This window comes from Meleagris gallopavo, chromosome 16 (genome assembly GCF_905368555.1).
Source record: "Meleagris gallopavo chromosome 16, MGAL_WU_HG_1.1, whole genome shotgun sequence".
Classification (NCBI taxonomy): domain Eukaryota; kingdom Metazoa; phylum Chordata; class Aves; order Galliformes; family Phasianidae; genus Meleagris; species Meleagris gallopavo.
The window spans coordinates 14783362-14796829 of NC_139419.1; the positions used below are offsets into that span (position 1 = coordinate 14783362).

The 13468-nt window shown below is 38.1% G+C and overlaps 1 protein-coding gene across 4 annotated transcripts in view; it reads right to left on the reverse strand.

Annotated features, from left to right (window-relative positions):
• The window catches only part of IQCK (IQ motif containing K), a 53563-nt gene that overhangs the window by 39140 nt on the left and 955 nt on the right, over positions 1-13468 (reverse strand). For all 4 annotated transcript variants that reach the window (XM_085237716.1, XM_085237715.1, XM_085237719.1 and 1 more), the window contains exons 2-6: positions 12865-12920; positions 11025-11163; positions 8076-8173; positions 2338-2390; positions 2097-2174 (exon numbers count right to left, since the gene is read on the reverse strand). In XM_085237716.1, the coding sequence (XP_085093842.1) occupies positions 2097-2174; positions 2338-2390; positions 8076-8173; positions 11025-11163; positions 12865-12920 (424 nt within the window). The remainder of the gene's footprint in view (positions 1-2096; positions 2175-2337; positions 2391-8075; positions 8174-11024; positions 11164-12864; positions 12921-13468) is intronic.

The window sequence follows — 13468 nt, forward strand, 5'->3', positions numbered from 1 at the left end:
CAGCTGAATTGCCTTCACCTGTGCTCCCATGGCTGACTCCCTGCTCGCCTCAGGTGGTCAATAAGAGGTTCAGGCTGTGATTCAGCAGTCCCCATACAGGAATATATTAGAAAAAAAAAAGATAACAATTACAGATAAAAACAGAAATGACAATAAAATAAAGAGATTCAATCATGTTTTAAATGTTGTGTCCAGAAGGACAAAATAATAAATTACTTATAGCTTATCCAGAAGGACATAATAAAGAATTATTTAATATTTCAATCTTTCATTTCACAATAGTAATGCTTACTTCATAAGCAATATATGTTAAGAAATCTGTAATTGCAAGGTGTGTTCACATAGAATTGCTTTTCAGTAAATTATCTGTGAAGGCCTCATTGCTCAGAGGACTGAAGACCAAATGCATATAAATTTAAAAAGGACTCCGACACGTCAGTGTCCTTGTGGAGCTGTCACTATGTTATTTAGGAGCACAAGTCCTAGCAGAAGCTATGAGTCATTCAGGCTGTGATTTCTCTTGTTGGCAAAGCTGACTCAAGCAGTTCCTGCCACCACCTCTACATCTTACCGGCTCATTTGCTCTCTTCACCTTGGCCTGAGCCCTTTATTTTAATCTTTCATTTGTGCCAATGCAAAGGATTGTTTGACTCCCAAGTGAACCAGACTGAAGAAATGATCTACATTTTAAAGAGCTATACAAAACCCTCATATTTGGCAGAGATATTTTTAACTCGGAGGAGGCTCCTGGTCAGAATAACCAAGCATCCTATCAAACAAGACGCTATTATGTTGACTAGAAGCAGGTTGGGATGAAGAACAGGAGAGGGCAGGAAACAATGTAGCTTAACTTTACTTCTAGGAGTAAAACTGTGAACTTAGACACTTATTTTATGTATAGATATCCATCCCAACCATTCAGCGGTATCAAAATTGCCTTACTGTCCAAAGGCTCTTAGTATGCTTAGGAAATTAGTATGACAACCTCACTGCATTTCATAATTAGCTTCACAACTCCAAAATCACTGTCTTAATTAGGAATTTTGTTGGCAAGACCACCTAGTGATCTAGTGAATGAAAATGTTAGAAGCGTCCCACCAGGCTCAAACAACAGCAGCTGGGCAGTATGATACAGTAATAGGTACCTGAAGCTAACACAGCTGAGATGAAATGGGTCACCCCCCAATGGCTCCCTTAGTGCAGTAGCTTCCTATGCAGCTTTGATTACATGACTGTCCTGAAGATAGCCAGAATTAACTGTCCATGCCTCACTTACCAACTTGTTCCCAAAAACCAGAATATACCAAGGAACTTTGCTCTTGCTGGGTCAGTGACTCAAGGTTCGAAGTCTCTCCAAAGGGTTCTGTTTCACATGACATGAGTCCAGGAAAGCTCAATTTCCACTTATGTAGCACAAAGACTCAAACATGTCTACAATGACACTCATCTCCAATTTTTCACCGAAGACCAATCTAGTCTCCAATTAAGTATTTAACAGAAAACTTTCTCCCAAATCTGACCTCCGCAATTTCTTCATTCTCTCACCCTGGGCTGTACTTTTTTTCCTTTTCTCATATCACAGTTACACTGTAAAACAAACTGCAACCTCAAGAACAGTAACAAATGTTTCAAAACTGCTGGTTAGGTGGGTTCTGAGGGAATAATGAAGAACCTGGGGTTGAGATTGCTGAAACAAGCGCTCATTACTCAAATGCAAAGTCATACATATGAGCATAAATGCATACTAATGCCAAAGGTTACTACAAGTATTTTTAAAACGGCTGCTTACAGTTAGAGGAAGAACTTCTAGACCATATTTCCTCAAAGATTTCCACTGTAGGAAGCAGTATTAAAAACTGTTCCTGATTACAGTGATACTCATAATACTATCAGGTTATTTGAACGCCCTGCTCTGTTGGACACAGTGTTGTAAACAATGCACTACCAAGTTAGAAAGGATCATATAGTTCTTTACTGCACAAAGTAGAGGGCATTTAGAGTGGAAAAAATATAATGCACTGAAACCATATTACATTTTTGTAATAACTGGAGGAAAAGAATAAAAAGAGATTACTCTGAGTACTGCAATAACTTACTGGTCCTTTAGCCAGTCGTGAACAAAAGGGATGGAAAAGAACTCTGTGAATGACTCATCTTTCCTCCTTGGGTTGTGGCTGATTAAAACAAACAAACAAACAAAACAAAACAAAACAAAACAAAAGAGAGAGAGAAAAAGAAAGCAATTAAAATTAATTTAAAGTGCAGCTATTCCATTTTGAAATTACTGTCTTTGAGCCATTGGACATATATTAACAGTAAAAGCCACGATTAACTTACTTGTATAACCACTCCGTTAGGAAATCACAGGCAATAAATTTGGTCCTTTTTCTCTAAAGATAGAAGATAGTTTCAAATTATTTATTGTATTATCTTTGGATAAGTCACATGTTTTTACTAGTGGAAAGGAACAGATGCTAAACTGACTGTTTTTATTAAATAAAATATACGGGGTGTTACTCTGTCTCCTTCCTTAAATATTGCTATTGCCAACAGTCAGTGGCTCAGCCAAAATTTTAAACCCTTGTGAAATGCCAAAATGTCAAGTTATAATGTCAAGCCAAGTCAAAAAATGAGGGAGAAAATTTTACATACATTATCTTGATACTCACTGTAGTATAGCTGAAAGAAATGTCTCTGAAGGGTAATCTTCTTTAGTGGCAACCTCATTGCAAAGAAATTAACAGAACTCATACATGAAAATATGTTGTAAGCCTACTTGCCATTTTGTTCAAAGCTCTATTATCATACTTAAATTACTTCACTGCTCCCAAGGATTTGAAAGAAAACTGATGGAACATTGTTTCCTCTTGCATAGAGGAAACTTGAAGGTGTTGTGCATACGTAAGACATATGTGACAGCACACAACATCTCCTGTTGGGTAGTCCAGATGCAGCCTTTACCTGCAGACTCATTTGAACAGGACCTGTTCAACTGGATTGCACTACACACTACAAAACATCTTTTGAGATCAAAATACCAAGCAAGAATTTTGATCAGTATAGAATTAAGGCCTGTCTTTTCCTCTCTGCATTCCATCCTTGCAAATAAAGTGTACAAATGACTACAGGTGCTTATTCTTCTTTTCAGAAACCAGGTTTGGTTCCATGACATGGAAAATATAATCTAGACTGCTGATCAGAATTAACTAGTCTGTTCAGGATCCCTCTTACACAAGATGTGTAACGGACATACACAGCCAGAGAGTGAAGGATGAAAGATATTTAGCCACTGCCGAAGAGAGACAATCAGTACTCTACTAAACTAGCAACCATTTGGAAGAAAGAAGGCCTATTCCCACACAGAAGGTAATACTTACCATGTCAGATGAGAGATTAAACTGAAATCATTACTCTTCAGGAAAACAATTCATACTGGTCAAACACGTTAGTGAAAACCATTAGATGTCACAAAAAAGGTTGGAGCCTTGAGTAACTGTAAGAAATGATGGAAATACTGCCACTTGCTAAGAAAAGTAGAATAGCTATGCAATTGGAGATCTAATGCATGAAAGATTACTTTATCCTACGTACTACCTTCAACATCTGTGTTTCTTCCCATACTGCATGAATACGATGCAAAAAAAAAAAAAAAAAAAAAGGGGCATGTGAAGAGCAAGGCAGAAAAGAAGTGGTGTCATTCTCTCAAGGTTTGGGATCTAGCATGCAACATAGAGGGTCACTGTATCACAGCCACACGTGAAGTGGATGAGGAAGGTTCTTCAAGCTCCTGACTGCATCCAGTGAGGGATGCAGGGTGGTCATGTAACTAGGGGATGACAACAGTGACGTTCACAGGTAGACAGCACAGCATCCCTAGATGACACCCCAGAAAGCACTTACTTTTCTAAGTAAATCTTACCATAGGTAGACATACAGTTAGTCTTCCACAGAAAAGAAAGAAAACTGCTTTAAAAGTAAGTGGGAGAACAGAATGAGGAGACTGCAAAACACCTTTCAGTCCTGAACTCCACTTCCCTTTTCAGGTTTCACAACAAAAGTTTTGGGGTTCATGGAGAGCTCCACTAACAATGCTTGGCTGTGTAGAACATCTATGTCTCTCCAAGGAATTTTCTCACTTATCAGTACAATGCCAAACACTGCTCCTAGAAGCCAAACACCTAAGTTTTGAGACACCAACACCCTTTACTAGGGAGATTTCTGCAGCTTATTTTACATGATGACTTTCACTTGAACAGAATCTGAAAACACTGTTTGATTGTCCTTATGAAGATATTCCCAAGCCCAGTACAAAACTGGATCCATTAGTCAATGAATTGTTTCTGAAGCCAAATTCTATGCTTTGTCAAGAAAGTGAAATTTAATCTAGCATTAGTAATTTAATCTGCTTTAAGTTCCTTTGCAATGGGAAGAAAAACAATCAGAATAGTGTTATCAAAACAGTTATCAGTGGATCAAATTCGTCTTAGCCTATTCTTGTCAGATTCAGTGAGCTTATCAGAGAGTAATTCAGTCTAAGTCTTTTCTTTTTCTTTTTTTTTTTTCTTTTTTTCTTTTTTTTTTTTTTTCTGCCAGGAAACAGCTCACACTGCTGGTCAATTAAATCTTTAGTTGCACAGCAGTCAACAGAAGGGAAGAATTTACAGAAGGGAAAGAATGACATAAATTGACCTGTCTTTGACACATTCCTCCTATGCCACATGAATAAAGATAAACACAGGAAATATCTGCACAATGCGCATTGTTAACCTGCAGAAGTCTTTATTAACTATTTATGATCAGAATTCATGTTCCTTTCTTCAGTGTGCTTGGTAATAATCATGCAAAAATATTGGTGATGGGGAGATTCCAGAGACATCAGATGATCTTCCATTTGCTTTCCCTGATTTAACATACTTTAAAATATAATATATTCCACACAGTCTGTTACAGCAATTTCTCTCTGCAACTGTCAACAAGAAGGAAAAACCACAGTTATGAAAATAAAAATGTTCAAACCTTGTTCAGTCTTAATTCTGAAAAATGAATGCATTACTCAAGTTTCATGAAAGAAAAGATTTAATAAAATATCTTTCCCCAGAGACATTTGAAAGCAGACAGGATAAAGCGCAGGACAAATGACAATAGAAAAAAAAAAATCAGCAAGGCAATGCACTGGACAATCTAACAGGTTTCTTAAATCTCTCATTTAAAAATGAAGCTCCTGCAGACTGCTCCCAGCTCATTTGAAGCCTGCAGATGTATCTGGCAGCTGGCAGCTTTTCTAGGGTTTTGATTTTCAGATTTCTCATGTGCACTCACTATATAATGCAAAGAAGCTTATTACAAATCAAATGTTTAAGTTGTTCTATCACTTTCCAAATAAAATCTTGCAGACTGCTTTCTTACACAGATGACTACTTTCCTTTTCCACACTTCCCTTCTGATTCTGTAATTCTTCCATTCTAGATGTCTTTTCTGATCTCTTCCTTGAGTTCCTCTGCTGTTCCCATGACCCAAACTCCCTGATCCCGTTTTCTTCAATCCCTTTAACATGTGAATACCTTTAGTCCTCTCATCAACAATCCACTCTTTGCTCTCCCCCACCATTCCCTCTCTCTTCCCCCAGGCCCACACAGCAGTGCCTGCCATCATTTCAACTACTCCTCTCTTTTTTGCACTGCTTCTTCCATTTATCTTCCTCTGGTTTATTCTATTGGAGCTGCCCTTTGTAAAGGGGCTTTAATGACTCATGTCTAGCCAGAATTCAAATCCCATATTCTGCTCTCATCTTTTACAATTTCAGTTACCTTAATCACAATTAATCATATTGCTCTCCTTTTCTCTCATGAATTCCATGAATCCTTTTACTCTTTGTTCTTTTCCTATTTTCGAAACAACTTCTGCTGTGTTTATCACAGGAGTCTTTCTCCCTGCTCTCAGCTTCCTCTGGGCTTTCTAAGGGTTGTTTTTTTATCCTAAAAATCAGTACCAGCCATTGCAATAACCACTTTAATACAAGATGTGGCACAGTTTTTTCCTTCAAATTCATACAGAACAACATATTTCTTACAAAACAACAGTACAATTAGAAATTATGCGTTTAAGTCAGAAAATGAAACAGAACGTCCAAGTAAAACACCTGGTTAGTAATGGAAAAGAACACAAATACTCGTTTATATGGCAAGGATTGAGAGCTATTGTTTTACTAGTTATTGTTCAAAAAGAGAAGGAAACGATGCCACAGTGGAAAATCATCATCTGGCATAAGCTTGCTTTCCTAAATTTCCTTCCTCAATATCAGAACTTCTCCATATAACCACAAAAACCACTGTGCTAATTTTTATGATGTTTCTAGATACTAGAAAATAATTGCTTAAACTTGGCATTTGACTTTTTTTTTATTTTTATTTTTTACAGTTTTCTATAAAGCAACGCACAGAAACATACATAAATCTATTCTGAGGACAGATACATTCCAATATATATAGCACAGAACCTCTGCAAAATATCTCAGCTTAAAAACAGACAAAGTAATCTTAGATTTGTGCTAAGTTTAAAACTAAAGTATTTCTAAGAATACTTTCGTGTTAAGTGCTGCTCTATTGCCTTCAAAAATATGTAATACCTATTTAGGACTGTATTTTAAGGCAGCTTCAAAACATGCTTTTTTTGTTAGACAATATCTACTTTCTTTAAACAAAATCTGAATCACTATAAATTTCATTAAAGTGTGATGAATAATATACATGTTCAATTTGTTCTTGGCCAGATAACATAATGATGATGGCAGGAATAATGTATAGAGATGTCAAGCCAGAATGACACGTCCACCGACCACTTTCTTATTTCACCTGTATTAATCACTAGTTATAAATGCCCACAAACATACCTATAAATCCAATCATCTCACAGACAGACATATCTTTTAAGGACAAAGCAAAAAATGGAAATAACTCACTGTTATTAAAAGTACAGATTTGGATATGAAATAGAAGCTTGGAATGTCCAGTCAAGCATGGTAAGTGAATTTTTGGTAAGTGAATTAGTGAATTTTGAGCTGTGCTAAGCACATCTAGGGCAATGGCAAACACTACATATGTAACTTTTACAGGTTGTTCCATGATGTCTGTTATCACATATACATGTACCTACAACAGGAAGTCAATGTCAGTAGTTGGAGTGCAGGTATGTCAAGACCTCAGATAATTAATCCACTAATATCTCAAAATCATCCTCACTTAACTTTCATTTTAATTTAGAATTAAGAGGAGGTAAGTATTAGCATGAAAACTGCTGATGACAGGCAAAAAGTAGGGAAGAAATTAAAAAATTACTTCCACAGCTGGAGAAAGTAGCAGAAATGATGCAAACCCAACAACTCTGAGTTCCTAATATACTGCTGGGGGTCAGGGAGTTAGGCTGATATAGTGAGCTTTCTTTTGCACTGGTTCTCATGTATTCTTAAGTATCCCCTATGTACAGTGTGGACTGTCTCTCTAGGTACATTTACACAAAGAAGAAATACATAAATACACATAGAAGACAAATGTTTTTAAAGGCACATTTTTTATAAGCTCATCAATGCTGAATATCCTGCTTTCCATTTAAATGGAATTAATTTATACAGAATTTTAAAAATCTAAAATAGAAATTATACCTATCTTAGGATGTCAGACCAGCAAAAATAACTGAGTAATGAAATGAACTGTATTAAGTAAATGTCACGTTCCTTACATCTCTGAAACGAGTGATGCACAGTAATCTGAAAGGAAGTGTGTTTCTTTGAAATACAACACAAATTTGGCTAGATGCAACTGAATATTTAAGGAGAATTGGGTGTGAATAGACATCGGCATAATGATGAAGTGTGTGTGATATGCAATCTATTCTGGATTACTAGACAAAAAGCCATTCCAAGTAAACTAGATCCAAAACAACTCACAATATATATTTCATACTACTGTCGTCGGTTTTCATGTAAACAAGCACAACATAAAGAAACACAACTTTTTTGTGAAACAAAAGGCCATAACTTCCTGACAGTCAGTGATCTGAACTGCAAACTAAGAACTAACCTCAAAGCACTTTTCCTTCTTTGCTTGATGCAGAAGTTCAGTCATTCCAGGTAAGAGTACTGGAAATATGTAGTACTCTAAATATTCTTGAGGAGAACCTGCACAAAACAGTACAGCTTTCACTTGTAGACAAGCACTTAAATTTCACAAACAGTAGATACCATAAATGAACTAGAAGGCGTTTAATCGATATCAGCTTGAACCACACTCAGATTCTCTAAACTTTGATACAGCCATAGGTCTGTCTTCCATTTCTTCAGACAAGATTACATAAACTTGAGTAAATTTCAAACCAAAGGTGCATCAACACTGCACACTGCAGTGTGCCTCAAAGATGTCAGACTAGAATAAAACTCAGACACCAGAAGCAGTTTAGCATGAGGAAATGAGGAGCAATGTGGACTGATTTACCCTGACAGGAAGAACAGCAAATGTGACTGAACTGCACTCAGGGCTCGTACAGCCAGACCTCTTTTGATATCTGCACTCATGCTCTTAACAATCTGCTGTAATAGGGTTGGTTATAAAACTGACTTTCTAGGCAGAGGGGGAAAAAAAATTGTATTTCAGTGATTTCTCTCCTAACTGCTTCCTATTCACCAGATCCTTCTGAATCTGAACATTAATCCACACACCTTGAAAGGGCTGTGTGGATTGGCATCTCTCTTGTTTATGTTTCCACTGACAGTACATTGAGCTCTACTTGCCTTATTTCCTGTGTGCCCACGCTCTGAATTCTATGCAAAAGAAGGCAGCTCGTGTCAGTGTTACAAAAAACAAAAGCAAAAAACAAATCAATAAAACACCACCACAAAAAAACAACCCAGTGTTTCCATTGTCTTTGTTCTACATAAAACTTAATGGCTGTACATTTCCCATTCATGCTGCCTCCTTCTCAGCTTTTCCCCACATCCCCATCTCCTCCAACAGGACCTTTCACCACCAACTTATAAACTGGTTAAGGTGAAGGAGCCTTCTGTCTCCTTTAATGAGGACACCATACATGAGGAACTCAAGCTCACTGGGCCTGTGGGAATAAGGAGCATGACCCCATGTATAGCTGTAAGAGCCCTACTCTTGGAATGGTGAACAAACCAGAAGCTGTCAAGATCTCAGAGAAGCAGGGATGACTTACTGACTGAAGTGCTGCCCTCAATTTAAAACCAGACTAGCTGTCATGCAGTATGTATTCTGGTTTTAGTGTTTGATAAGGATGAAGTCATAGACACTTCCTCTTCTAGCAACACACAGCTGAAACACTAAAAACATACCATTACTTGGTAAATATGTTATAGAAATTGATAAAAACAAAATAACAAAACTTGAGAGCTATTTCCACTCCGATTTGTAATCACTTGAGTAAAACAATGTTTTGAAAGCAGTTTTAATTATCTGCCTAGTCTGTAGATCCTAATTTTGCATTATTAATTCAGAAGCAGAAATACTTGTCCTTCTCTGATCTAACTGGTCAAATAATTCAGAAGATAGTAGAATACTATAACAGCTAGACACTACTAACAATTCCTAATGCATGTATATTTGAGCTCCCTTCACCTGACAAAGAGGCCAAGCTGGCTCCTCACACAGACCAAAGTAAGTTCCACTTAAGAAAAGGTGGTGTAACTGTTAGCACTTCAGCTGTTACGTGCTTTTTTTTTTTTTTAAATGCTTTTGAACTGTTAGCACTTTGACTAACCTCATCCCCTTCTGTGACCACGTGACCTGCCTAGTGGATGAGGGAAAAGCTGTCATTGTAGTCTACTTGGACTTCAGCAAAGCCTTTGGCACTGTCTCCCACAGTACTCTCCTGCAGAAGGTACAGCCCGTGGTTTGGCAGGTATGATCTTTGCTGGGTAAAAAACTGGCAGGAGAACTCAGCCCAGAGAGTGCTGGTAGATGGAGTTACATCCAGCTGGCAATGGGTCACGAGTGGTGTTCCCAGGGGTTGGTATTCAGGCCTCTCCTGTTTAATATCATTATTGATGATCTGGATGATGGCATTGAGTGCGTCCTCATTAAGTTTGCAGATGACACCAATCTGGGGGAAGTGTTGATCTGCCTGAGAGTAGGAAGGCCCTGCAGAGGGATCTAGACAGGCTACATCAATGGGCTATGGCCAAGCGTATGAGAATCAACAAGGCCAAGCACAGTGTTCTGAAAAACAGTCACAACAACCCTATGCATTGCACAATGTGGGGCACAGTGGCTGGAAATCTGTGCAGCAGAAAAGGATCTGAGGATGCTGGTCAACAGCCAGCTGAACATGAGACAGCAGTGTGCCCACGTGGCTGAGGTTAGCAGCATCCTGGCTTGTATCAGACATAGTGTTGCCAGCAGGACTGGGATCATCCCTCTGTACTCAGCACTGGTAATGCCGCACCTCAAGTGCTGTGTTCAGCTCTGAGCCCCTCACTACAAGAAAGACATCAAGGCTCTGGAGTGTGTCCAAAGAAGGGCAATGGAGCTGTTAGGGGTCTGGAGCACACTGGGATTGTTCACCTGGGAGAAGAGAAGGTTCAGGAGAGACATTATTGCTCTCTACAATTCCCTGAAAGGGGGTTGTGGTGAGGTGGAAGTCGGCCTCTTCCCCTCAGTAATAGTGGTAGGACAAGAGGAATGGCATCAAGTTTCACTGGAGGAGGTTCAGGTTCAATATTAGGAAACATTTCTTCTCTAAAAGAGTGGCCAGACACTGGCATAGGCTGTCTGGGGATGTGGTGGAGTCACCATCCCTGGAGGGGTTCAAGAACTGTGAAGATGTCGTACTCACAGACACAGTTTAGTGGGCAATATTGAAGGTAGCTGGATGGTGGGATTTGATGGTCTTAGATGTCTTTTCCAATTTTAGTGATACTGTGATTCTGTAATGAACTGCAGCCAGTGACAAACTCCTGCCAAACTAAAGAAAAATATTCACAGGAGGGTACAAGGTAATATAGCCCTACTTACATGTTTTTGGATCAGGTGCTTCTGGAAGGGGGGCTGCCTCAGGTATGGGAAACAACTGTTGGACAACTGCATCAGCTGCAGGGGATGGGTAAAACTGTTCTGTACATAATGGCTGCAACATTCCTGCCTCCCAACTCACCTGTTTAAGATAAACGGAACCTACATAAATATCCCAGTCAGGCTGAAAGAAATGTAGAAACCAATTCAGCAGGTACACTGCTGTAAGGTCAGTTAAAAAAAAAAAAAAAAAAAAAGAAATTCTAATTTTCTAAAACAAATATTAAATTAGTTCCATATTTTCTGCACACTTAAAAAAAAAAAAACAATTTCACTTTAAATTTTTTGCAGTTTCCACTGAATGAAAACATTCAAAGCTTGGAGAAGGCATGTGATTGTTTTTAAAAGAAGGTGGTAAGATATCATAACTTTAAAAATATTTTAGCCATTCTAAAAAATAGTAATTTTCTGAAAATTAAAATTGGCAATGTTTTCTGAATAAGTATTCTTCCACTCAGAAGCTTACATATTCTGTCTTCCTCAGAAGTTCTAAAAGAAACAAAGCACAAGTTCAGAACAGGTGTAAATGCCAATCTTAAGTTTCTTCATACAGGAACAATTACAGTTACCACAAAAAAAAGCAGTCCACAATTTTACTTATCTATTTAGAAGTACAAGAATTGTTACAGTGAGCCAGGAGAGTACAGATTGTGAACTACATCTGTTACAGAAATCCAGATACCTCCCATTACATATGCAAGAATGCGCTGCCACCATATTTGGTATGAAAACATGCTGTGAAAAAGATGTCATCTCAACAGTTTCCCTTTGAAATTCAGCTGGATTTATGAGTTGCTGAAGAGCAAGCAGCAGGCCCAGGCCACCACACATACAATATACTGCAAATCAGTGACTGCAGTATCATATGCAATGACTGCAGTGATATTTGCAAGATACATAAAATGGTACTTCAGGAAATTTTAAAAAGTACACATCAACATAAAAAGGCACACTATTACATTATGGCATTAAATGCTCAGGTATGTCAATATATAACACCTAGACTCATGAATGTCCTAAGCAGAGTACACAATTCAAATTCAATAATGTCCTGTGATGAAGCTAGTTTTACTTAAGGAAACATGATATATTATGTAAAGGCCTAAACTTACCACATGTCAGACAATTTGAAACAGAAGGCCTTGAAGAAAGTAACCAAAATACAGCGTAATAAGAATTTGCCTAGTTTAAATGAAAGTTAACTCTGTGATTATTAAAATAATTAGTTTTGCTGCTTATACAATTGCTGGGGAAAAAGAGTTAAAAGGGTTTGTTCTTGTGTACTGCTTCTGTCTGCCAAACTAGTTTTCCTAGACTGAATTTACTTGGTCAAAAGTAGACTCCGGGCAGCTGTGATTGAATGTAATTCCTCTGACTTCAATGGTCCCATGTAAGTGACCTACCACATATGTGAAACTGAGGCGTAACTCCTTGGCAGTGCTTGCTCCCTCTGTTTCACACATCAGTGCTGGATCTGCCTGCATTAGAGGCAGCAGGAGATCCCTGCACACTTCTGCCTCCCCCCTGACAGCTGAAGACAAAAGGCAGCAGGCTGTGCACACAAAACACAGCTGCCATCTAATTTTAGGACAGCACTCCCCAAGTTGCTTTAGACAAAAACCATGAGTTGGAATACTGCATTTGTTGATTCACAAAAGTTGTTTACAAAATGTAGTTCTGTTTACATTTTGTGAATGAGTCTACTCTGCGGGTACCTAATTTTTCTATTCTGTTATTTAAAACATGATGCCTTATGAAGATTTTGTACTTGAACTATACTCACAGATTTCTGTGCTGACTCGGGGATGTCTGGAAACGGATGCTGTTCTGCTTCGTACTCTTAGAGTAAAAAGAAGTACAACAATTACTTGAAAGATTTTAAAACCACTTTTATTCTAACCAAGCATTACCTTTTGAAAGTCTGTACTCCAGTTTGAAACAACAAAGTCAGTATACAATGAGTATTAGTTTAATACAGAACCTGATGTGCTAAGAAAAGGCAACATTTTGAAGTCTCTCGTCCTGATTTTAAGTCAAGTTCAAGGTTTTCAGCTATAAAATAACCCCTCTTTGGAAAACATATTTTTGACCAAAAAATAATAATCTAAAATATTTTAATGCAGATGTTCACACGTTATCAACCACTGGTTTCACCAGTACACAGCACAGCTTTTCAACTTCCCCTGTGTTCCCCTATGAGCAATCAAATCCCCAGGACAACGCTAATGCCTATCTTCTCTACGTCCAACACCACCAGTGCAGGAGCAGTACACGACCCATTGAAATTAGAGCAAATCAAGGTAAGAAAAATAACCAAGAATGGCAACGAATCTGATAGGGACACCAAACCCTCCTGGGTCACGCAACACAAAGGGCCCTGAGAGACA